This window comes from Mobula hypostoma, chromosome 1, assembly GCF_963921235.1.
Source record: "Mobula hypostoma chromosome 1, sMobHyp1.1, whole genome shotgun sequence".
In the NCBI taxonomy this organism is placed as follows: Eukaryota; Metazoa; Chordata; class Chondrichthyes; order Myliobatiformes; family Myliobatidae; genus Mobula; species Mobula hypostoma.
In genome coordinates this window covers 45,195,799-45,219,309 of record NC_086097.1, presented here as the reverse complement: position 1 = coordinate 45,219,309, position 23,511 = coordinate 45,195,799, and the positions used below count along the sequence as shown (strand labels likewise).

At 40.9% G+C, this 23,511-nt stretch overlaps 1 protein-coding gene across 10 annotated transcripts in view; it reads left to right on the top strand.

The window, feature by feature from the left end:
• eml1 (EMAP like 1) overlaps positions 1–23,511 on the top strand; it is a 234,399-nt gene that overhangs the window by 135,649 nt on the left and 75,239 nt on the right. For 7 of the 10 annotated variants that reach the window (XM_063047449.1, XM_063047454.1, XM_063047422.1 and 4 more), the window contains 2 exons: positions 10,496–10,678; positions 18,833–18,889. In XM_063047449.1, coding sequence (XP_062903519.1) covers positions 10,522–10,678; positions 18,833–18,889 — 214 coding nt within the window. In that variant the 5' untranslated portion in view covers positions 10,496–10,521. Of the gene's footprint in view, positions 1–10,368; positions 10,388–10,495; positions 10,679–18,832; positions 18,890–23,511 lie in introns of those variants that run through there. The other 3 variants (XM_063047435.1, XM_063047430.1, XM_063047467.1) reach the window with 2 other exon arrangements.

Below are 23,511 nucleotides of genomic sequence, written 5' to 3'. Positions count from 1 at the left end.
GGTGTGAGCATGCAAGTTCTAAACGTCCTGACAGTTCTCTGCTAGCATTTTCATGACTGTAGCCCTGTCATCAGATTCCCGTTGGACTCCAAGTGGCAGAACACAAATGTGCAGTACTTTCCCAGCACAGTTGCAAATCAAACCAAAATAGTCCAAGTGTGGGTAGCTCTTCACTGATTTTAATGGAGAGAAGACCAAGGTATTAAATTAGACATGTTTGTGCTTTAATGATTTTAAGTATTTTCATTTACTTTCTTAAAGTTTGTTTTTTTTTGAATTTTTGATGAATAATTAATTGATTAGTTCTGAAGACTCTTGGCCTTGAGAGCTGGCTGGACCAGCCAGGAGTCCTTGGCTGTTAAAAGTCTTGAGGATCCTTGAGGATCTCTTCTGAAACCCACATCAAGGAACACAGGAGGTATATCCATTCGGGAAGACTTTTACTTCAAATACAACAAACTATCCCAGAAGTCCTTATTTTACACAGCAGAATCTTTCTATGGAGAAGTGAATTAATTCTGTCTAGGAGGTTCTGTTGGAAGATGTGTACTTAGTATGGACTCTGCATGCACGCCAGCAGAGAGAACTGGTGGCTCAATGCTGACTGCATAATATGGGGTATTGTCAAAGCAGGAGGAGGAGCAGAGGGGGTCATGGAAAGGACGTGAGGTCTTTTGTGCAGAATACAGCATATTCTAAACAAGAATGGAGGGTTATGGGGTGAGTGCAGGTTGGTGGAACTAGGTGAGAGTCAGCGTTTGGCACGGACTAGAAGGGCCGAGATGGCCTGTTTCTGTGCTGTAATCGTTGTATGGTTATATGGTTATAAGTGTGCTTCCCCAGAGAAGTAACAGGGGAGCCACATTATCAGCCCCAACCACTCCAGATGGATACCATCCACAGACCCGTAAGGAAGCTCAAATCACAGTTTATGCAGGTCAAAGATGTCCTGGGACTCAGGATGACAGGATTCCCTGTGAATGCAAAACTGTGTTTCTCGGCCAGACAGGACAACGGTGGAAACCCATGTCAAGGAGCACATGAGGTGTAGCCATTTGGGTTAACAGGAGAAACCAGTGGTAGGAGAACATTGTATTCACAATGGCCATAGGATTGACTTCTTTGGCAGAAAACTACTATGTTGTGTCAATGACTTTTGGGTCCACCTGATGAAGGAAACTATTGAAATAAAGCTAGAGACAAAGAACTTTAACAAAGACAAAGATCTCACTCTGTAAGAACTGGAATTCGATTGTAAACATGGTTGGAAAGCTTAAATGTGATAGGATGAGAACTAACCAATCAGGAGGGATGAACAATGAGGGTACAAACACCTCTGGACTAGACATTCCCAGGCATCATCCCTGATGAAGATGACGGAGTTTGTCATTGAAACGTCAGTTAAAATTGATACTTGTACCCGGCTGGAATCCTAAGAAGAGTTTATTGCCCTTTAACTACCTCACTCGATTCTGACAATGCTGGATCATTTCATGAACCGCACCATTCAGAGTAACCGTTAACTTTTAACATCAGCAAAGAGATGCAACCAATTGTATCAGGTTCCTGGATTTACCCAAGTTAGAACAGCACAGAAATGGGCCCTTCTGCCTACGTTGACTATGCTGAACATGATATTAATTTAAACAAATCTCATCTACCTGTCAAAGGTCTACATCTCTCCATTCCCCACCTGTACGTGTACTGTATAAATGCTTCTTAATTGTTGCTATCATATGAACCTCCAGCACTTCCCTTGGCATCGCGTTCCAGGTGCTTTCCACTCCTGAAGTAAAAGAAAACTTCCTGGTAGGTCTCCTTCGAATCTTTTCCCCTCTCACCTTAAAGCTATTGCATCTGGTATTTGACATTTCCCCCTGGGGTGGGGGCAAAGATCAGTGCCACTCATAATTTTATAAACGTATATCACGTTATCTGTCAGCTTCTTACTCCACAGAGGCCAATCCAAGTTTGTCCAACTTCTCCTTATAGCTAAAACCCTCTAATCCAAGCACATCCTTGAGGATCTCTTCTGCACTCTTTCCAAAGCCTTCACGTCCAGCAGCCAGAACTGTACACGTTACTCTAATTGTGGCCTAAGCAAAACTTTATACAGCTACAACGCAACTTGCCACTGTTTTACTTAATGACCTGAATGATAAAGTTTGGCCTAAGTTCTCTGTGTACGCCATTTTGCTAGAAGTGATTGTGGAGTATTAAATGCATCACATAAATGACACCAAGCTCACAGGAAGACTTAACTGTTTGAGTTAATATCTCCCTGGGTATGTCCTGCTGAATAAAACCAGCTGGCATTTGCCTCACACCACCCCTTCCTCTTCCCTCCTTCCCCTCCGATTGATTCCAACACTAGGACTGTATCGGCTTCTTCATGTTTTGCAAATCTTTTCAGCAATGTGCCCAGAAGTGTTCACAGAGTTGCCTTTATCTGCCCTAATTCACTACCCTGGAGAGTCGTGGAGACCAAGACACTGCAGCCAATCAATACTAAGATGAAAAGATTTCTGGACATTATGAGAATCCAAGATTTAGCAGTAGTGCAGAAAAGCATCATTGAGGTAGAAGTGCTTGATGAGGCTCAGAGGGTTGATAACCCCGCTCTTGTTCCTAATTATGTTCTTCTGCTGGACATCCTTACCAACACTCAAATGAAAGGGATAATCTGTGGGCACATTTTATACTGCCAGGCATGGAGGAGTGATCGAGGAGAAGTCTAACAGGCTGGGCTTGCAACAAATTGCAGAGAGTAATTGAATATAGCAGCAAGAGAGGTGAAGTAGTAAAGCAACTGGCAGTCACCAACAAGTACTTAACCAGAATGCTGCTCTTTTAGAGGAGAACATGCCGTTCCAAAATGTCTCTGTGAAACCCCGTTACTTTGCAGAAGAGTCAATGCAGATTTCATGGAACACAGTAGAAAAATGAAAGCACAAAATCCTTAGCCAGTGTCATATCTAGCTTACAGTGAAGAGTCATTTTAAATTTTATTTTAATGTTACCTTTTTATTTCATTTTTGATTTCAGTACATTTGATTATTAGCTTGAAACTAAAATTGAAATAAATATTCTTCTTTGTGATATCAAAAAGCTTCGGGTTGAGATTCTGCCCATAGGCTGAATTTTTTTAATCAATTACCCTGGTAACAATGGATGCATCTGGTGCAGTGGTGATGCACCTGGGAGCCTGGCAGTCCAAAACCATCTCATATTCCGTCTGTATAAAGGAGTACTGATGTCTACAGAGCTTCATGTCTGCAATTGTTTGAAACTATTTCATTATTACTACAGGCATATGGAACCCTTAGAGAGAAGAGGAGAGTGTATGAAGTTTAAGTGCAGAGAAAGATGCCCCACTATGGTTGAACATACAAACCTATGATTTAGGAGCAGGATCAGACCACTTAGCTCCTTAAGCCAACTCCACCACTTAATAAGATCATGGCTGATCTGATTGTAATCTTAACTCCTCAGTCCTGTCTGCTGGCGATAACCTTTCACCCCCTCACTTAACAAAGCTATATCAACTTCTCCCTTAATAATATTTGAGGAAGAGAGTTCCAAACACAGAGTATAAACTCTTCTCATCTATCTTAAATAGGCAACCACTTATTTTTGTACAATGACCTCTAGTTTTAGTTTTTTCACAAGAAGAAACATCTTCTCCACATTGATTATGCCAGGATCCCTCAGGATTTGGTATGTTTCAGTCGATAACTACTGCAAATATGAGCCTAACCTGTGCAACCTTTCCTCATATTGGGGAGGAAGTAAGGGAGCATGAAGATGCACACTTACTGTGTGCAATAGATTCTTTAATCAAACCCCCCACCCCACCAGCCCCAATCAGATTTCTGAATGATCCATGAAAGCTGCCTTAATCCTTTTTTGTGCACTATTTATTTATCTATTGTAATTTATAGTAACTTTTTTGCATGTACTGCTGCCATAAAACAGCAAATTTCACATAATCTAAGTACATGATAATAAATCTGACTCTAATAAATTATCAGTGAGCCTGCCCAAGCTGTCCTTTCAGGCAGTGAATTCCAGTTCATAAAAATGTTCTTATTCACTATCTGCTATGTATTCAACATTGATCACATCGACAAGGGGCGCTGTCACAAGAAAGTAGCATCAACAACCCCCAGTATATTGTGTGCAGTTTTGGTCCCCTCACCTGAGGAAAGACATCCTTGCCATAGAGGGAGTACAAAGAAGGTTCACCAGATTGAATCCTGGGATGGCAGGACTTTCATATGAAGAAAGACTGGATCGACTAGGCTTATACTTGCTGGAATTTAGAAGATTGAGGGTTGAACTTATCGAAACGTATAAAATCCTAAAGGGATCGGGCAGGCTAGATGCAGGAAGATTGTCCCCGATGTTGGGGAAGTCCAGAACGAGGGGTCACAGTTTAAGGATAAAGGGGAAGCCTTTTAGGACCGAGATGAGGAAAAACTTCTTCACACAGAGAGTGGTGAATCTGTGGAATTCTCTGCCACAGGAAACGGTTGAGGCCAGTTCATTGGCTATATTTAAGAGGGAGTTAGATATGGCCCTTGTGGCTAAAGGGATCAGGGGGTATGGAGGGAAGGCTGGTGCAGGGTTCTGAGTTGCATGATCAGCCATGATCATGCTGAATGGCGGTGCAGGCTTGAAGGGCCAAATGGCCTACTCCTACACCTATTTTCTATGTTTCTATGTATCCAAGCCATGATCGTTCTTTTTTGCTGCTGCCATTGGGAAGGAGATACAGGAGCCTTAGGTCTCACACCATCAGGTTCAAAAACAGTGGATAACTTCACTCACTTCAACACAGAACTGACTCTGCAATCTATGGACTCACTTTCAAGAGCCCTGTAACTCATATTCTTCGTCTATTTACTTATTTATTATTATGACTATATATTTTTGTACTTGCCCAGTTTGTCTTCATTCGTACATTGGTTGTTTGCCAGTCTTTGTTTGTCCGTAGTTTTTTATTGATTCAGTTGTATTTCCTTGTTCTACTATGAATGCCTGCAAGAAAGTTAATCTCGAGGTAGAAGATGGTGATATATGTGTACTTTGATAATGAAATTTACTTTGAACTTTGCTGATTTGCACTTTAATGACATCATTGGTTGGTCGAAGCAAAGCCATTTCACATGTGATATCTCAGAGTAATCCTCAGTCTTTCTCTGTTCACTGCTGTAGATAGATTAATACACACAAAATGCCGGAGGCCAAGCAGCATCTGAGAACAGAGTCCAGTCCTGCCGAAGGGTTTTGGTCCGAAACGTCAACTGCACTCTTTTCCATAGATGCTGCCTGGCTTTTCGAGTTCCTCCAGCATTTTGTGTGTGTTGTTCAGATTTCCAGCTTCTGCAGATTTTCTCTGTTTGTAATATAGATAGAATACCTCAAGTTAAGGATGATGATAGAAAGTCAAAGCCAGGCAGTCAGAACTAATTCAGATGTGCACATTACACCCAGTGGCAAAGATTTCCTTCCTCTGCACAAATTCGGATCAGGTTCCTAACTTTTTCTATTTCTTGGTGTGGTGAATTAGAAAGTAAAATGCAAACTGTGAAAAGAATTTTATTTTTCAATGCACCACGCAAATCCTAACAACAAAAGTATAGATTATGTCCGATTCGTGACTTTCTTTCTTAGTGACAGTTACTTTGCAAAGAAAATACGGAAGCCACAGACAAGCAGAAATAAATGTGTATGCCTCGACGTTTTTTGCCATTGAGCTGTTAAGCTTGTTAGCCAGTTTAAGCCCTCACAAATCCTTTCTGTCATAAAACCTTTTCAATGACCAGGTTGTGACCTACATTTTACAACTATAATACCGCTTATGGTGGAGATTCCTACGTCGCAAGGGAATTCTTCTTTTGGAATCTGAGTTCTCTAGTAATTTTAATCCTTTAAAGAACTGAAAATAGTACAGTACATACATTGCTATTCCCAGTTCCTTTCAGGTTTAGCATAACCATAGAGTAAACTTTGTAGATAGAATCTTACACTTAACTGTCCAATTTCATGAAGAAGCATTTTCTTTCAATAACTCTTTGCTGTTACTCCTGTCAATTTTGCAGAAATCCAGTAGATCTATCCCAAATCACAGTTTCTCTAGTATGTTGCCAAGCCACCCGAATGCTTTCAATGTAATGCAATGTCCATTTTTGAGAAACAACTTTAGAAAATGGAATTATTGATTCACATGCAGAAATGATTTTCAGTTTATAATCAGGATCTGGACTTAATTTCGAAGAACTCCTCTGTGTAGTGAATTTAATATTTGAGTAACATTGCAAATATATTGTTTGATTGTTGTTTACATAATTCATTACGGGTTGAATGTAAGAAGTATATGAATGGTATATGTCATTTTGCCGCCACATCATATGTGTGCATTTTACTAAAGAAAAACTCAGTAGCCAAATATTCCGGACACCTGTGTTTTTTATTCGATTAATTTCTGGACTTACAAAACATAACAGTTTTGATGAGGAAGTTTTAGAACAAACCTGAGACAGCTACCTACCTTCTGAAGCATTGAAAAAGGCAGAAAACGGACAAAATTAACACTGGTTTACAAACAGTGAATATTGGGTGATAATAATAAATAAGTAAATTAAAAGCAGCAATGGCTGACTACATTGGAAAGATAGATGAATTTGATTGCACAACAATCAATTGCATGATCTACACTGAATGAATTGAGCAGTATTTTGAAACAAATAAAGTAGCTAATAAAAAATGAGTGCCAGTGTTGCTGAGTGCCATAGGTGGAAAAACATACAATTTAGATGTTTACCTGCTCCCAATAAAACCAGTCGAAATGAGCTTTACTGATATTGTGAATGTAACGTGGGAATATTCATAATCAAAACCATTGTTGCTTGCAGAACACATTAGGTTTCATAAGTGGAATAAAAAAAGGAGAGTCCATTTCATCTTATGTGGATGAATTGAAGAAATTGTCTAAAACATCGTCAGTTCGATAATGGGCTGAATGATGCCCTGAGAGATCATTTAGTTTGTGGAATCTTATGGGACAGCATTCAGAAATGGCTCCCAACTGAAGCACAACTTACATTTAAAGGAGCAGTTGAAATCACTGTGTCAATGCAAAGAGCAGCCAGAGACGCAATTGAGTTGCAGTCAGGAATGAAAGTGAGTGTGAACAAAATCGCAATGTCTAAACAGAAACCTGACTGGTCAAACAAATTGTATTACCATTGTGCAGGGGCTTACATAAATCAGACCAATGCAGGTTTAAAGGGTAAATTTGCAGAAAATGCAACAAAGTAGGACACAGACAAAGAGCATGTCCGGTAAATAAAATAAAAAGGGAAGAGAAAGAGATAAAATGTCAAGCTGCAGTTTCAAAAAAAGCACTAATCAGCATGCTGTTGATGAAAATGAGAGTGACATAGGATTAGATAGGCTTGAGATTTACAATGTGTAAAATAACTAATGACAAGCAGTATGGCTTACACCAGAAATGAATGGCAAATTAATTAATTGGACACTGGCTTGGCTGTTTTGGTCATTCCACAAAATGAGTTTGAACAGCATTTCAAAGATATTGAGCTGAAGCCCACAGATATCCAATTAAGAATTTACACTAGAGAAAAGATTACTCCTGTGGTATTAACATTCCTAACAGTGAAATACAACTAACAAGCCACATTGGGCTTGTATGTGGTAAAAACAGGAGGCCCAACATTGTGGGGCTGTTAATTGGCTGAGACAACTACAATTTGATTGGACATCCACCATAATGTGCATGCCACAATCGACTGAAAGTGCATTAAAGGTACTGGATGATGCTGCAGCAGTGTTCAAGGATGGCATTGGAAAAGTTAAACATATCAAGGGTAAAATAGTCTTAAATGAAAATGCCACAACCAAGTTTTACAAAGCCCATCCGGTTCCTTATATCATCTGGGATTAAGTAGCCAGTGAGCTGGATTGCATGAAGGCTGAAAGAATTTTTTCCAAGGTTTTGCCCATGGGCAATGCCGGCAGCTCCAGAGGCCAAGAAAGCTGGGTCTGTTAGGATCTGTGGTGATTTCAAGGTCACCATCAACCCAGTACTGAAAGTAGATCAATACCCTCTGCCCAGGATAGAGGGTATTAGAGCAAATTTTTCTGGAGGGGAAACACTTCAGCAAATTGGACTTAGCTGAGGCCTACCTACAGACAGACAGAGATGGAAGAAGAGTCCAAAGTGTGTCTCACCATAAACACTCACAAAGGGCTTATCTTTGGAGTAGGATCTGCACCTACAATTTGGCATAAAGCTATGGTGCAGGTGCAGTAAAGCTGCCCAGGCACTCAGTGTTACCTGGGTGACATCATTGTTACTGCTGAAGATGACATGGAACATTTCCAAAATATCAAGTCTGTGTTAAAAATATTAGAATATTATGGGCTCAAAGCATGATATGACAAGTATGAATTCTTTAAATCAAGCATCACTTACTGCAGCCACACCATTGACGCACAAGATTTGCACAAGCGTGTTGAGAAATTTCAAGCTGTGGTGGATGCCCCAAGACCCAAGGATGTGTCGCACTTTGGTCCTTTTTAGGGTTTGTCAATTACAATAATAGGTTCCTGCAAACTCTACCCCTTGATCGGAAAGAAATGCCAATGGGGGAAAAAAACAGTGTGAGGTAGCTTTCCAAAAGGTGAAGGAAATGGTAACATCAGACATTGTACTCACACATTATGATCCACTTTACCCAGTGAAGGTTGCCTGTGTCACCAGGCCCTTTGGTATAGGTGCAGTCATGTCACATAATATGAGTGATAGACGTGAACACTCCATAGCTTAGCATTATGTCCTCTGACCATGACAGAGGAAAATTATGCACAGATTGACAGAGATTGGTCTGGGGTATAAAATATTTCAATCAGTACTTGTATGGGAGAACATTTATCCTCATTACTGATCATCAACCACTAGTTTCATTTTAAGTCCACGGGAGGTGTTCCATTAACATCAGCAGCACAAATACAGAGGTGTTTTCTGGAGGATGCAATTACAACAAATCATGGAAATACTGATGGATTGTCCCATTTACACTTGGAAAAGGAAATAGCTGAAAATTTACAAAAGAGGACATTCCTCTTGATATATTCCCCTTATTGCAAATCAAAAGTCTCCCTGTTGTGGTAGAGATGAACCCAAAGGGAAACCAGAAATCAGGACAACATGGCAACCCAAAGTGGTTGGAATGTGCAGCAGTAATTTCAGTTCCCCCATTTTTACCAACACCGTGACGAACTTGCCCATGACTGGGGTTGTCTTATGTGGGGATTGCGAGTTTTTGTACCATCCAAGCTGAGAGCTAAAGTGTTGGAGGAGCTACATGATGGTCAACTAGGCATGGTCAAAATGAAAGTGTTGGCTCAAAGTTTCACCTGGTAGCCTGGGATAGGTCAGCAAATTGAAAAGCTTGCCATGTACTGTTTGCAATGTCCACACACCCAGAAGATGCCAAAGGTACACCTTCTCCATTCCTGGGAATGGTCTGTATTGCTCTGGCAGAGGATTCATGTGGACTTTTCCAGATGATTCATAGGCACAAGTTTCTTGGTAGTAGTTGATACAGCTACAAAGTGGCCAGAAGAGTTCCCAAAAGCCTCTCACACTGTTGACGTGTTGAGAAGCCTCTCCTGAAGTATTGGTGTTCCAGAACACATCGTCACTGACAGGGGACCGCAGTTTGTTGAGGAACAGTGTCAGTTATTCCAGAAAATGAATAGAGTAAGACATATTATATCAGCACTGTACCTCCCATTGTCACATAGCTTGTCGGAAAGGTATGCCCAGAGTTTAAAGAATGTACTGTGAACAATGTCGTAGAACACTGTGCTAACCACTGACCAAGTAGTTTAGTACTACTTGTTTGCTGCATTTGATACTTCCCACTCCCTCCCTGCAATATTGTTCCTTGTCGTAAATATGATTTCCTGTACATTGTGAGATAACTACTAAAAAGTATAAATCTCTAAGGTAATCCCTAAGCCACTTGATTATTGAGGGATGTTAGCTATGCATTACCTGAGATGCAATCAAAGCGAATTTGTTGAATTACTAAGATCAGTGGCTAGGGAGACCCATTTTTTTTGCATTGTCTTTAAGGCAATGTTGAGTATTTTGTTTTTTACCTTTATATTGTTGCCAGCTGAATCAAACTCAATGTAAGAACTGCTTTGTGTGACCAATCCTCAGTCAGATAAGTATTTTAAGAAATGATTATGCGGTCAGTTAATCAGCTGCTTCTCTCGCAGGCTATAAAAGAAAATTAGAAACACACACAGACAAAGCAGTTTGAGCTGAGACAAGGTGACTGCTCTCAAGGTGACTGGCGCATCCATTACTCGCTGAAGTTGACCTTAGCACTCTTCTGTCAGATTTCGGAGTCTCTTGCTCATTGTCTCCTCAGTGTGTATTGTCCTCTTCCCTCAGATGACAGTGCTTCTGCAGCCAGCAGCATGGAGGTCACCGACCGAATCGCCTCTCTGGAGCAGAGAGTCCAGATGCAGGAGGATGAGATTCAGCTGCTGAAGTCTGCGCTGGCAGACGTGGTCCGGCGCTTGAATGTTTCTGAGGAGCAGCAGGCCATGCTGAACAGGAAAGGGCCGACCAAAGGTAACAAAGAACCATAAGATATGAAGGTGCAATTAACTACACAGACTAGCCAGTGTCTGGAGCAAAGACTGGACTGCATGTATTTTGCCTTGTTTTGACTGTAAGAAAGTTATTCTCTGTCACCCATGTTAAAAGTAAAGTATAACAGCAGTCACATTCTGCTCCTAAGAAGAGGGATACTTTGAGAGTAATTCGTAATATATATATAGAGTGGTACTGGAATTTTGGAGAAAGGGTGAGTTGCAAGGAAAGAAGAAGATGCAAGATTTTAAATTTGAGGCATGTTGGACAAGAATCCATGATTAAACTAACAATTTTCTCTCCACTTCTTCCCTCCATTGTGTAACACTTCCAATTACTTGGGCACAACGGTTGACATTTAGAATTGGCAGGCTGTTCAACTACAGGGGGCATCACAGCTTAACCAATGACCCTGCAGTCTGTAGCTCTTATAAAAACCACCAGATGGCAATCAGGAACAGAAAACATTTCCCTTCTGCTCTTGAGTGCATTAGCTCATCACAAACTCTGCTGAATGTGGAACATTCCTAAGCAGAATGATCATCTACTGTTTGGGTGTCTTCATTCAGTTACTAAGAAGCTCAACTATGACGTCTTCAGCCAACTGTAAAGAACATTCAGAGGTGATCTTACTTGTGGAATTACATTTCATTGCAGTCAGATATTTTTATCTAGCTCTCTCTATGGAACTAGACACCATCACGCCCCATATGTTCCTGAAACTCAAGTTTACAGATTTAGAAGTTGCATCAGTACCTAATCCAGACTTGGATTCATATAGGCATTTGATAGCCAGGTCTTCAGAAGCATATCAATACACCCAAAGACTCAAGAATATTCAGAGACTAGACTCACAGGGAAAATGGATGTTTCTAACATAACACTGCTTATAATTGAGGCAAATAAGAAAATTAATTAATTAATGCTTTTGGGACCCTTTTTGAGTATTTGACGCTCAGTTGATGATTACTTTAACTGTTAAAAATAATTCAATGCATTTTAAAAAGTTACTAAAATGTAAATCTTGCATTAATAGAACAAATTTCTAACCCTGACAATAAAAGTGATAAACCCAAGAGATTCTAGAGATGTTAGAAATCCAGAGTAACACACACAAAATCCTGGTTCTCAGCTCAGACATGTAGCAAATATTATTTGGACATTATGAAAAAGATACCAGTTTCATCTGAGTACTGTTGGGGGGGGGGACAGCTTCCCTGGGGGAAGCGACAGTGGCCGTGCCTCTGGCACAGAGTCCGGCCCTGTAGCTCAGAAGGGTAGGGAAAGGAAGAGGAGGGCAGTTGTAATAGGGGACTCGATAGTAAGGGGGTCAGATAGGCGATTCTGTGGATGCAGTCCAGAGACCCAGATGGTAGTTTGCCTCCCTGGTGCCAGGTTCCAGGATATTTCTGATCGTGTCCAAGATATCCTGAAGTGGGAGGGTGAGGAGCCAGAGGTCGTGGTACAAATAGGTACCAATGACATAGGTAGGAAAAGGGAAGAGGTCCTGAAAGGAGAATATAGGGAGTTAGGAAGCGAGTTGAGAAAAAGGACTGTAAAGGTAGTAATCTCAGGATTACTGCCTGTGCCACGCGACGGTGAGAGTAGGAATGCGATGAGGTGGAGGATAAATGTGTGGCTGAGGGATTGGAGCAGGGGGCAGGGATTCAAGTTTTTGGATCATTGGGACCTCTTTTGGCGCAGGCGTGACCTGTACAAAAAGGACGGGTTACACTTGAATCCTAGGTGGACCAATATCCTGGCGGGGAGATTTGTGAGAGCTACTGAGGTGACTTTAAACTAGAATGGTTGAGTGGTGGGAATCAAATTAAAGAGACTAGAAGAGAGGAGGTTAGTTCACAACAGGGGGATGGGAACCAGTGCAGGGAGACAGGGGTGTAAAATGAGGGTAGAAGCAAAAAGTAGTAAGGTGAAAAGTAAAAGTGGCAGGCCGGTAAATCCAGGGCAAAAATCAAAAAGGGCCACCTTTCAACATAATTGTATAAGGGCTAAGAGTGTTGTAAAAGCGAGCCCGAAGGCTTTGTGTGTCAATGCAAGGAGCATTCGTAACAAGGTGGATGAATTAAAAGTGCAGATTGTTATTAATGAATATGATATAGTTGGGGTCACAGAGACATGGCTCCAGGGTGACCAAGGATGGGAGCTCAACATTCAGGAATATTCAATATTCAGGAGGGATAGACATGAAAGAAAAGGAGGTGGGGTGGCGTTGCTGGTTAGAGAGGAGATTAACGCAATAGAAAGGAAGAATATTAGCCAGGAGGATGTGGAATCAATATGGGTAGAGCTGTGTAATGCTCAGAGGCAGAAAACACTGGTGGGAGTTGTGTACAGGCCACCTAACAGTAGTAGTGAGGTTGGGGATGGTATTAAACAGGAAATTAGAAATATGTGCAATAAAGGAACAGCAGTTATAATGGGTGACTTCAATCTACATATAGATTGGGTGAACCAAATTGGTAAAGGTGCTGAGGAAGAGGATTTCTTGGAATGTATGCGGGATGGTTTTTTGAACCAACGTGTCGAGGAACCAAATAGAGAGCAGGCTATTCTAGACTGGGTATTGAGCAGTGAGGAAGGGTTAATTAGCAATCTTGTCGTGAGAGGCCCCTCGGGTAAGAGTGACCATAATATGGTGGAATTCTTCATTAAGATGGAGAGTGACATAGTTAATTCAGAAACAAAGGTTCTGAACTTAAAGATGGGTAACTTTGAAGGTATGAGACGTGAATTAGCTAAGATAGACTGGCAAATGACACTTAAAGGGTTGCCGGTGGATATGCAATGGCAAGCATTTAAAGATCGCATGGATGAACTACAGCAATTGTTCATCCCAGTTTGGCAAAAGAATAAATCAAGGAAGGTAGTGCACCTGTGGCTGACAAGGGAAATTAGGGATAGTATCAATTCCAAAGAAGAAGCATACAAATTAGCCAGAAAAAGTGGCTCACCTGAGGACTGGGAGAAATTCAGAATTCAGCAGAGGAGGACAAAGGGCTTAATTAGGAAGGGGAAAAAAGATTATGAGAGAAAACTGGCAGGGAACATAAAAACTGACTGTAAAAACTTTTATAGATATGTGAAAAGAAAAAGATTGGTTAAGACAAATGTAGGTTCCCTGCAGACAGAAATGGGTGAATTGATTATGGGGAACAAGGACATGGCAGACCAATTGAATAATTACTTTGGTTCTGTCTTCACTAAGGAGGACATAAATAATCTTCCGGAAATAGTAGGGGACAGAGGGTCTAGTGAGATGGAGGAACTGAGGGAAATACATGTTAGTAGGGAAGTGGTGTTAGGTAAATTGAAGGGATTAAAGGCAGATAAATCCCCAGGGCCAGATGGTCGGCATCCCAGAGTGCTTAAGGAAGTAACCCAAGAAATAGTGGATGCATTAGTGATAATTTTTCAAAACTCTTTAGATTCTGGACGAATTCCTGAGGATTGGAGGGTGGCTAATGTAACTCCACTTTTTAAAAAAGGAGGGAGAGAGAAACCGGGGAATTATAGACTGGTTAGCCCAATATCGGTGGTGGGGAAACTGCTAGAGTCAGTTATCAAAGATGTGATAACAGCACATTTGGAAAGCGTTGAAATCATCGGACAAAGTCAGCATGGATTTGTGAAAGGAAAATCATGTCTGACGAATCTCATAGAGTTTTTTGAGGATGTAACTAGTAGAGTGGATAGGGGAGAACCAGTGGATGTGGTATATTTGGATTTTCAAAAGGCTTTTGACAAGGTCCCACACAAAAGATTAGTGTGCAAATTTAAAGCACACAGTATTGGGGGTATGGTATTGATGTGGATAGAGAATTGGTTGGCAGACAGGAAGCAAAGAGTGGGAGTAAACGGGACCTTTTCAGAATGGCAGGCGGTGACTAGTGGGGTACCGCAAGGCTCAGTGCTGGGACCCCAGTTGTTTACAATATATATTAATGACTTGGATGAGGGAATTAAATGCAGCATCTCCAAGTTTGCGGATGAAGGGGGATCTTATTAAAAGGTATAAAATCCTAAAGGGATTGGACAGGCTAGATGCAGGAAGATTGTTCCCGATGTTGGGGAAGTCCAGAACGAGGAGTCACAGTTTGAGGATAAAGGGGAAGCCTTTTAGGACCGAGATTAGGAAAAACTTCTTCACACAGAGAGTGGTGAATCTGTGGAATTCTCTGCCACAGGAAACAGTTGAGGCCAGTTCATTGGCTATATTTAAGAGGGAGTTAGATATGGCCCTTGTGGCTAAAGGGATTGGGGGTATGGAGGGAAGGCTGGTGCAGGGTTCTGAGTTGGATGATCAGCCATGATCGTACTGAATGGCGGTGCAGGCTCGAAGGGCCGAATGGCCTACTCCTGCACCTATTTTCTACGTTTCTATGTTTCTATCTTGAAATACTATAGAGAGGATTTTGCTTATGGTGATGTGATGGGCTTCGCTCTGCACAATCCTTTACACTACAAAGGACTTTTAGAGTAAAGTTAATACTTAAAGCAAGGTAACATAAAAAATCTCATCTCTTTTTGCAATCAAGATCAAATTCTGGCACAATGGTAGGTGAAATGGTGCAGATGTGCACTTTTAGTTTAATAATGTCTAAATCAGAATTTTCCAAAATGTAATTTACCGAAATAAATTTATTTTGGATTCCAGACCAGTGTCAGAGGAGTCATAGCAAAATACAGCACAGAACCAGGCCCTTCAGCCTGTTCTATGCACAAAGAACACAAACATACTGTAATGGTATGTGATGGTTTAATTTGTACATTCAGGTAGAAATATCATTACAAACCAGAAAGTGTATCCTTTGAGGTACGAAAACAGCTAAGGGTATCTATAGAATAGGCACAACAGAAGTCTAACCTTGAAGATCCTTAAGTACATGTTACCAAGTATTTAAGTTATGCTAATTACAACATTGCTAAATTCTTAATAGAAGGTGCAGATTATTACAAACAGTTTAACAGGATATATTGTGTCTGATCTGGCTGTGAAATTCTTTGTAAGCTACCCTCATTTACAGCCTACATCAGAAACCGTATTGGAACTCAGAACATAGAACAGGCCTTTTCAGCCCAAATTGTGGTGCCAGACCAATTAAATTAGTAATCAAATGGCCAACTAAACTAATCCCTTCTGCCACACAATATCCATATCCTTCCATTTTCCTCACATTTGAGTGCCTACCTGAACATTTCTTAAAAATCCGTAATGTATCTGCCTCTACTACCAGCCCAGGCAGCACATTCCAAGCACCCACCACTCTCTGTGTGAAGAAAACTTGCCCCTCACATCATCTTTGAACCTATCCCTCCTCACCTTAAATGTAGGCCCTCTGGTATTGACATTCCAGCTATAGGAAATCTTATAAGCCTCCCTTTAACCTCCACTGCTCTAGAGAAAACAAGCCAAGTTTATCCAACCTCTCCTTTATAATAAATGCCCTCTGATCTAGGCAGTGTCCTGGTAAGCCTCTTCTGAACCTTCTCCAAAGCCTTGAGATCCTTCCTGTAATGGAGCAACCAGAACTGTATGCAATACTCCAGATTCAAGGTTCATTTATTATCAAAGAGTGTATAAATTATACAACCTTGAGATTTGCTTGCTCACAGGTAGCCACAAAACAGGAATTCCGAAAGAAAACAAAAGAATTAAAATAAAAGACGAACACTCGATGGACGAGATAAAGGAAAAAAGATACAGAAAACATGCAAGCAATTGAAGTGAACACCAACATTCCAAATGAAAATTGAGTCAGATCTGAACCCTGGAGTAGGCCAATAGCCTTGCTTATCAGTTCATTATATTAATGGGCAGAAAGCACAGCAGCCAGGGCAGTCTTCATAGCCTCAGCGCCATGGAGAGAGGAGTGACCATGATGTGGCCTAACTAGAGTTTTATAAAGCTGCACATAACTTCCTGACTTTTAAACTCAGTGCCTTGACTTATAAAGACAAGCATGCTGTATGCTTTCTGAATAGAGTTGCCAACTTTCTCACTCCCAAATAAGGGACAAAAGTAGCAGTCAAATACGGAACACTTGTTTTTACCCCGAGAAAGACTACCATGACCATGAAGCCAGGCACCTGTAGGGTTGCCAACTGTCCCATATTAGCCGGGACGTCCCGTATATTGGGCTAAATTGATTTGTCCCATATGGGACCGCCCTTGTCCTGTATTTCCCCCGCTAAGATAGGCGTTCCTATGAAACTGTTTGTAAGCCAAAATGGCGTAAAGCGCAGAAGCAATTACCATTAATTTACATGGGAAAATTTTTTGAGCGTTCCCAGCCCAAAAAATAACCTACCAAATCATACCAAATAACACATAAGAACTAAAATAACACTAACATATAGTAAAGGCAGGAATGATATGAAAAACACACAGCCTATATAAAGTGAAATAATGTATATACAGTGTAGTTTCACTGAACAGAATCGGGAAGATTAAGCCAAAACCGATTTGTAGAAAAAAATCGGCACATACATACATGTGCACGCCACGTATGGGCACGTCATGCATGCGCACACAGGTGCCCACGCAAGGCTTCACGGTCATGGTAGTCTTTCTTGGGGTAAACACGTGTCCCGTATTTGACTTCTACTTTTGTTCCTTATTTGGGAGTGAGAAAGTTGCCAACCCTAGGCACCTGTGTGTGCATATGTGACGTGTGCATGCGTGACGTGTGCATATGTGACGTGTGCATGCGTGATGTGTGCATATGTGACGTGTGCATGCGTGTACATGCTGATTTTTTTCTACAAATTGGTTTTGGTTTAATCTTCCCGATTCTAAGTGAAACTATACTGTACATACATTATTTCTACTTTATATAGGTTGTGTATTTATCATATCATTCCTGCTTTTACAATATGTTAGTGATATTTTAGGTTTTATATGTTATTTGGTATGATTTGGTAGGTTATTTTTTGGGTCTGGGAACGCTCAATTTTTTTTTCCCATATAAAATAATGGTAATTGCTTCTTCGCTTTGCGCCATTTCCGCTTACAAACGGTTTCATAGGAATGCTCTACCTTAGCGGGGGAAATACGGGACAAGGGCGGTCCCGTATGGGACAAACCAATTTAGCCCAATATACAGGATGTCCTGGCAAATACGGGACAGTTGGCAACCCTGTTTCTGAACTACCCATCAACCTGAGTAGCCACTTTCAGGACACTATGAACTTGGACCCCAATCCTCTGCTCATCACTACTCCTAAGGATCTTGCCCTTGTCAATGTATTGTCCCTTTGCATTTGGGCTACCAAGGTGCAACACTTCACATTTGGTTTAGTGATAATTCTTTTCAAAACTGAGAAATTGAGATTTTTGTTTAAACTCTGAAATGTCCTAAAAATGTAATAATCAAAGTTCACTCCTCTTTTCTCCACTGCCTGGGTTATTCTAGTGGTGAAAGTAAGCTGAAGCAGTGCTCTTGAGAATAGGTTAGGAGTTTTCTATTGTCAGGTGATATTATCGTATAAATCAGTACATACAGCAGTAATTGCAATGGTTTAAAACATTCTCGGAATCATTCTCAGCTTTAACATCGTATCTACGTTTGGTTGTACTTTAATCCAAGTTCAAGTTTAATGTTATCTGACTATACATATATACCATACAACAAATGAAACAATGTTCTTCTGGACCGTGGAGCACCCACACAACATACAGTATCACACACAGCACGTAAACCAAAATGTTATACTATAAGTTCATAAAATATAATTCAAAATGCACGTCGTCAAGCACAGCAAAAGTAAACAGAACAGAAATGCTGTAAGATGGCAGTTAAAATGCATTAGTATTTATATCTTTAGAAAGCTTTTTAGAAATTAAATTAGAGACCCTCTAACTCTATTTATTTTGATATATCTTGAGCTCCTTTTCTTTACTCAGAGGTTTTTAAATTGCAGTCTGCATTGGGATAATACTGTCTCCCTTTCAGAGCCACTCTGCTTTCATTTGCTTAACACTTTGATCTTTTATTTATTGTACCTTTAGACGTTTCTTTCTGGAAATTTTCATACTTCTGTCACACTTACCTTTTATTTTCCTCTTCTCTGTCTGTCTGTCTTTGCCACATGTACCTTTTTATGGACCTTTAGATCAGGCAACGTCTAAGCGAACAGAGGCAGATAAACAGGGCAGAAATAGGAGATCAGGTAAGCATTTCACCCAGCTCCCCAGAGAAAAAAATAATATTTGCAAATACATGGAAGGTGTTGATGAGTTACAGTAGCATCGTAAAATTCTAGCAACTATCAAGTCCGTTGTTAATTAAAGATGATGGATTGGGCGTTAGACATTTATTTAAAGTGTTGTAATAAGATGATAGGAGTTTCATGACCATTTCTATTTTACCGTGATGAGATTTGCATATTGCACATTGCCCTGGATAAGCCAATGGGATAAGCTGTGCAGGTGAACTGCCTCCTGTAACATCTCTGCTAAGCCTGCCTTGCAACCACGTAATGGAAAGTGCTTAAAGAATAGGATATCCTTGTCTATTGCAATTTGCCTATCACCACAATAGGTCAGCAGCGGATGCAGTCTCAATGGCTCTCTGCACGGCTTTAGGCCACCTACACAACACAAACACCTACGTCAGGATGCTGTTCATCGACGATAGCTCAGCATTTAATACCATCATTCCCACAATCCTGATTGAGAAGTTGCAGAACCTGGGCCTCTGTACCTCCCTCTGCAACTGGATCCTCGACTTCCTAACTGGAAGTCCACAATATGTGCGGATTGGTGATGACATCTCCTCCTCACTGACAAACAACATTGGCGCACCTCAGGGGTGTGTGCTTAGCCCACTGCTCTACTCTCACATATGACTGTGTGGCTAGGCATAGCTCAAATACCATCTATAAATTTGCTGACAATACCACCATTGTTGGTAGAATCTCAGGTGGTGACGAGAGGGCGTACAGGAGTGAGATATGCCAACTAGTGGAGTGCTGTCGCAGCAACAACCTGGCACTCAATGTCAGTAAGACGAAAGAGCTGATTGTGGACTTCAGGAAGGGTAAGATGAAGGAGCACATACCAATCCTCAGAGGGATCAGAAGTGGAGAGAGTGAGCGGTTTCAAGTTCCTAGGTGTCAAGATCTCTGAGGATCTAACCTGGTCCCAACATATCAATGTTGTCATAAAGAAGGCAAGACAGCGGCTATACTTTATTAGGAGTTTGAAGAGAATTGGCATGTCAACAAATACACTCAAAAACTTCTATAGTTGTAATGTGGAGAGCATTCTGACAGGCTGCATCACTGTCTGGTATGGAGGAGCTACTACACAGGACCGAAAGAAGCTGCAGAAGGTTGTAAATCTAGTCAGCTCCATCTTGGGTACTAGCCTACAAAGTACCCAAGACATCTTTAAGGAGCGGTGTCTCAGAAAGGCAGCATCCTTTACTAAGGACCTCCAGCACCCAGGGCATGCCCTTTTCTCACTGTTACCATCAGGTAGGAGGTACAGAAGCCTGAAGGCACACACTCAGTGATTCAGGAACAACTTCTTCCCCTCTGCCATCCGATTCCTAAATGGACATTGAATCTTTGGGCACTACCTTACTTTTTTAATATACAGTATTTCTGTTTTTGCATGTTTAAAAAAAAATCTATTCAGTATACATAATTGATTTACTTGTTTATATTTTATTTTTTTCTCTGCTAGATTACGTATTGCATTGAACTGCTGCTGCTAAGTTAACAAATTTCATGTCACATGCTGATGATAATAAACCTGATTCTGATTCTTCCAATTTTCCTTCATGATCTTTGGGCTCCAGCAAACAGCACAGTGGCCATCTCATGATCTGCCAGGTAGTATCAGGCACTTATGATGGAAAATTTGTGAAAATGATCTGATCCAATTATTTTGCCTGCATAATGCATTTGGATAATGGGTTGATTTACAATAGGGCGTTTCAGGTTCAAGTTTATCGCATCGGCATACATTACAGAGAACATAAATGCCTCAAAAATCAACTTTTTTACAGCAGCAGTACAGTACATTACAAGCATGACAAACATATATTTACAAACATATTGAAAAAAGGATCTAGTGCTTAAATTAACAAATTATACATATTGTGAAAACTATGTTTAATATATGTACATAGAAACAAATTACGAGGGGTGATGGTTAAGTTCGTGGCCTAAGGTAGAAGGAGATGAGTTATTAACTTCAAACTTTCTGCATAATCACTCAAAGAGTTGAACTGCATGTGCATGTAACGAGAGCCGTATAACTTATCTCCTTCTATCTTCGGCCACGAACTTATTAATCACCCCTGCTATGGACACTTTCTGGAGGTCCAAGATCTATATGCTCCACGATCACTAGTCTAAGTGTGTAAATGTAGGAGGGGACTATGTTGAAAAATAAATGTGCTAGGTTTTCTAAAATTGACCCCTTCTACCTTAGGCCACGAACTTATCAATCGTACACATATTGTGTTATAGTTTTCACAATATATGTATAAATTGTTGATTTAAGTTTCTTGACAAATTGCAGTTTTGGTCCCCTAATCTGAGGAAAGACATCCTTGCCATAGAGGGAGTACAAAGAAGGTTCACCAGATTGATTCCTGGGATGGCAGGACTTTCATATGAAGAAAGACTGGATGAACTAGGCTTGTACTCGTTGGAATTTAGAAGATTGAGGGGGGATCTGATTGAAACGTATAAAATCCTAAAGGGATTGGACAGGCTAGATGCAGGAAGATTGTTCCCGATGTCGGGGAAGTCCAGAACGAGGGGTCACAGTTTGAGGATAAAGGCGAAGCCTTTTAGGGCTGAGATTAGGAAAAACTTCTTCACACAGAGAGTGGTGAATCTGTGGAATTCTCTGCCACAGGAAACAGTTGAGGCCAGTTCATTGGCTATATTTAAGAGGGAGTTAGATATGGCCCTTGTGGCTAGGGGGATCAGAGGGTGTGGAGGGAAGGCTGGTGCAGGGTTCTGAGTTGGATGATCAGCCATGATCATAATAAATGGCGGTGCAGGCTCGAAGGGCCGAATGGCCTACTCCTGCACCTATTTTCTATGTTTTCTATGTTACACATATATTGCATTTTCACATTCTCAGACTTCTCAAAATTTACAATAAATGAATTAGCATTAAAGAGTCCAATATTAATTCTAATTTCTTGCTATTTACATCATTTATAGATCTGTATTTGAATAATCTTTGCTGAAAATTTCACTCTGCAAATAAAAGTTCACTTACGCAAGTTATGCAACATTGCATTCTAATTAATAGTGTCTTACATTTATACACCACCTTGAACGTGGAAAGATAATGGAAAACAAAATCATGTCCGGAGGTTGGAGAATTGAGTGAATGGTTTATCAGATTTGGGTTTTAAGGACAAGAGGAAGGTGGAGAGCCAGAAGTGTTATTTGGGAACCAAGGATAAATGTAGGTCAGCAATAGCAGAGGTGAAAGGTGAGCCGGACTCCTGTAAAACAGAATACAGCCAGCAGGGTTTGGCTATGTTGAAATTAAAGGGGGATGGAGGTTGTGAATGCAGTGACAGATAGGAAGAGGCAGTTTGAAAGAGTCGAGTCTGAAAATGGTGAAATTGCAGGTGAGAGGCGGAGCTGAGGTAGAAGCCAGTGAGTGGAACAAAATGTTAGAAGGCTGATTTTGAATCAAAAACTGGAATAGTAAGCAGTCACAGTAGTGTGACCGTGAGGCTTTAGTATATTAGTTGATTTGTGCTAGAGGAAATTGTGGCTCGTTCGAGATTGTTGGCTGAATAAGCAGATGAATGCACAGAGACGATGCAGTGTTCTCAAGGTATTGATGGGGAGGGGTACTATAAATTGTGGTAATATGGGACTGAGAAAAAACATGTATTGCGAAGAAATGAATTATGCAAGCTCACATCCTGATTAATATTGGGGAAAATTTCAGATGTATGAATGAACCCAATGTCCTATTAATTATGTTACAGAACATGTGCAATAAGTTTTGGTATGCCTTTTAGGCTGTCTTTTTAGTTGAAAGAAACTATGTGCGATGTTATAAGATGGATACAATAAGGTTTCAAGGTTTCAAAGTTACATTTAATGACAGGGAAATGTATACAATATTCATCCTGAAATGCTTTTTCTTCACAAACATCTACAAAAACAGAGGAGTGCCCCCAAAGAATGAATGACTGTTAAATATTACGTTTGTAGAACCCCAAAGTCCACCCCCCAAACTCCCCTCCCTCCCACGCATAAACGGCGGCAAGCAACAATCCTCCCTCTTCCCACTGGCAAAAAAAAAGTATTGGCACCCGCCACCAAGCACTCGAAGACACAGACTTGCAGTTATCCCAAAGATTACTTGTTCACCCGGTATTCAACATACCACAGGCTCTCTCTCTCCCTAATAAGCGAGAAAGAGATGTCTCTGTTTCACAGCAAGAGGGGAGACATAACAAACAACTCATTGATTTATGATGTTAAAAGTCTATTTCATCGCTTTTTCCAAGCTCTGTGCCCAAAGGTCTCGGGTCTCTGGGCACATAGCCAGAGATCTTCCGTCTCCAACGATACACCGATCTCCTGCAGAGGCACTGACCTCCGATCCCCCCATCTCCAGAGCCACGAAATCTCGGTCCTCCGAAGGCAAGCGAAGCTCTTAGGTGAGCCCTTGGCGTGCCAAACAGCGGCCATTCGTGAAACCCCGAGAGCAGGTCCCATTTCCACAAAGAACCGTAGTCAGCGTGTAACTCCGGGTCAGTCTTCAAAAGAACACTGAATAGGAAATGAACCCTGAA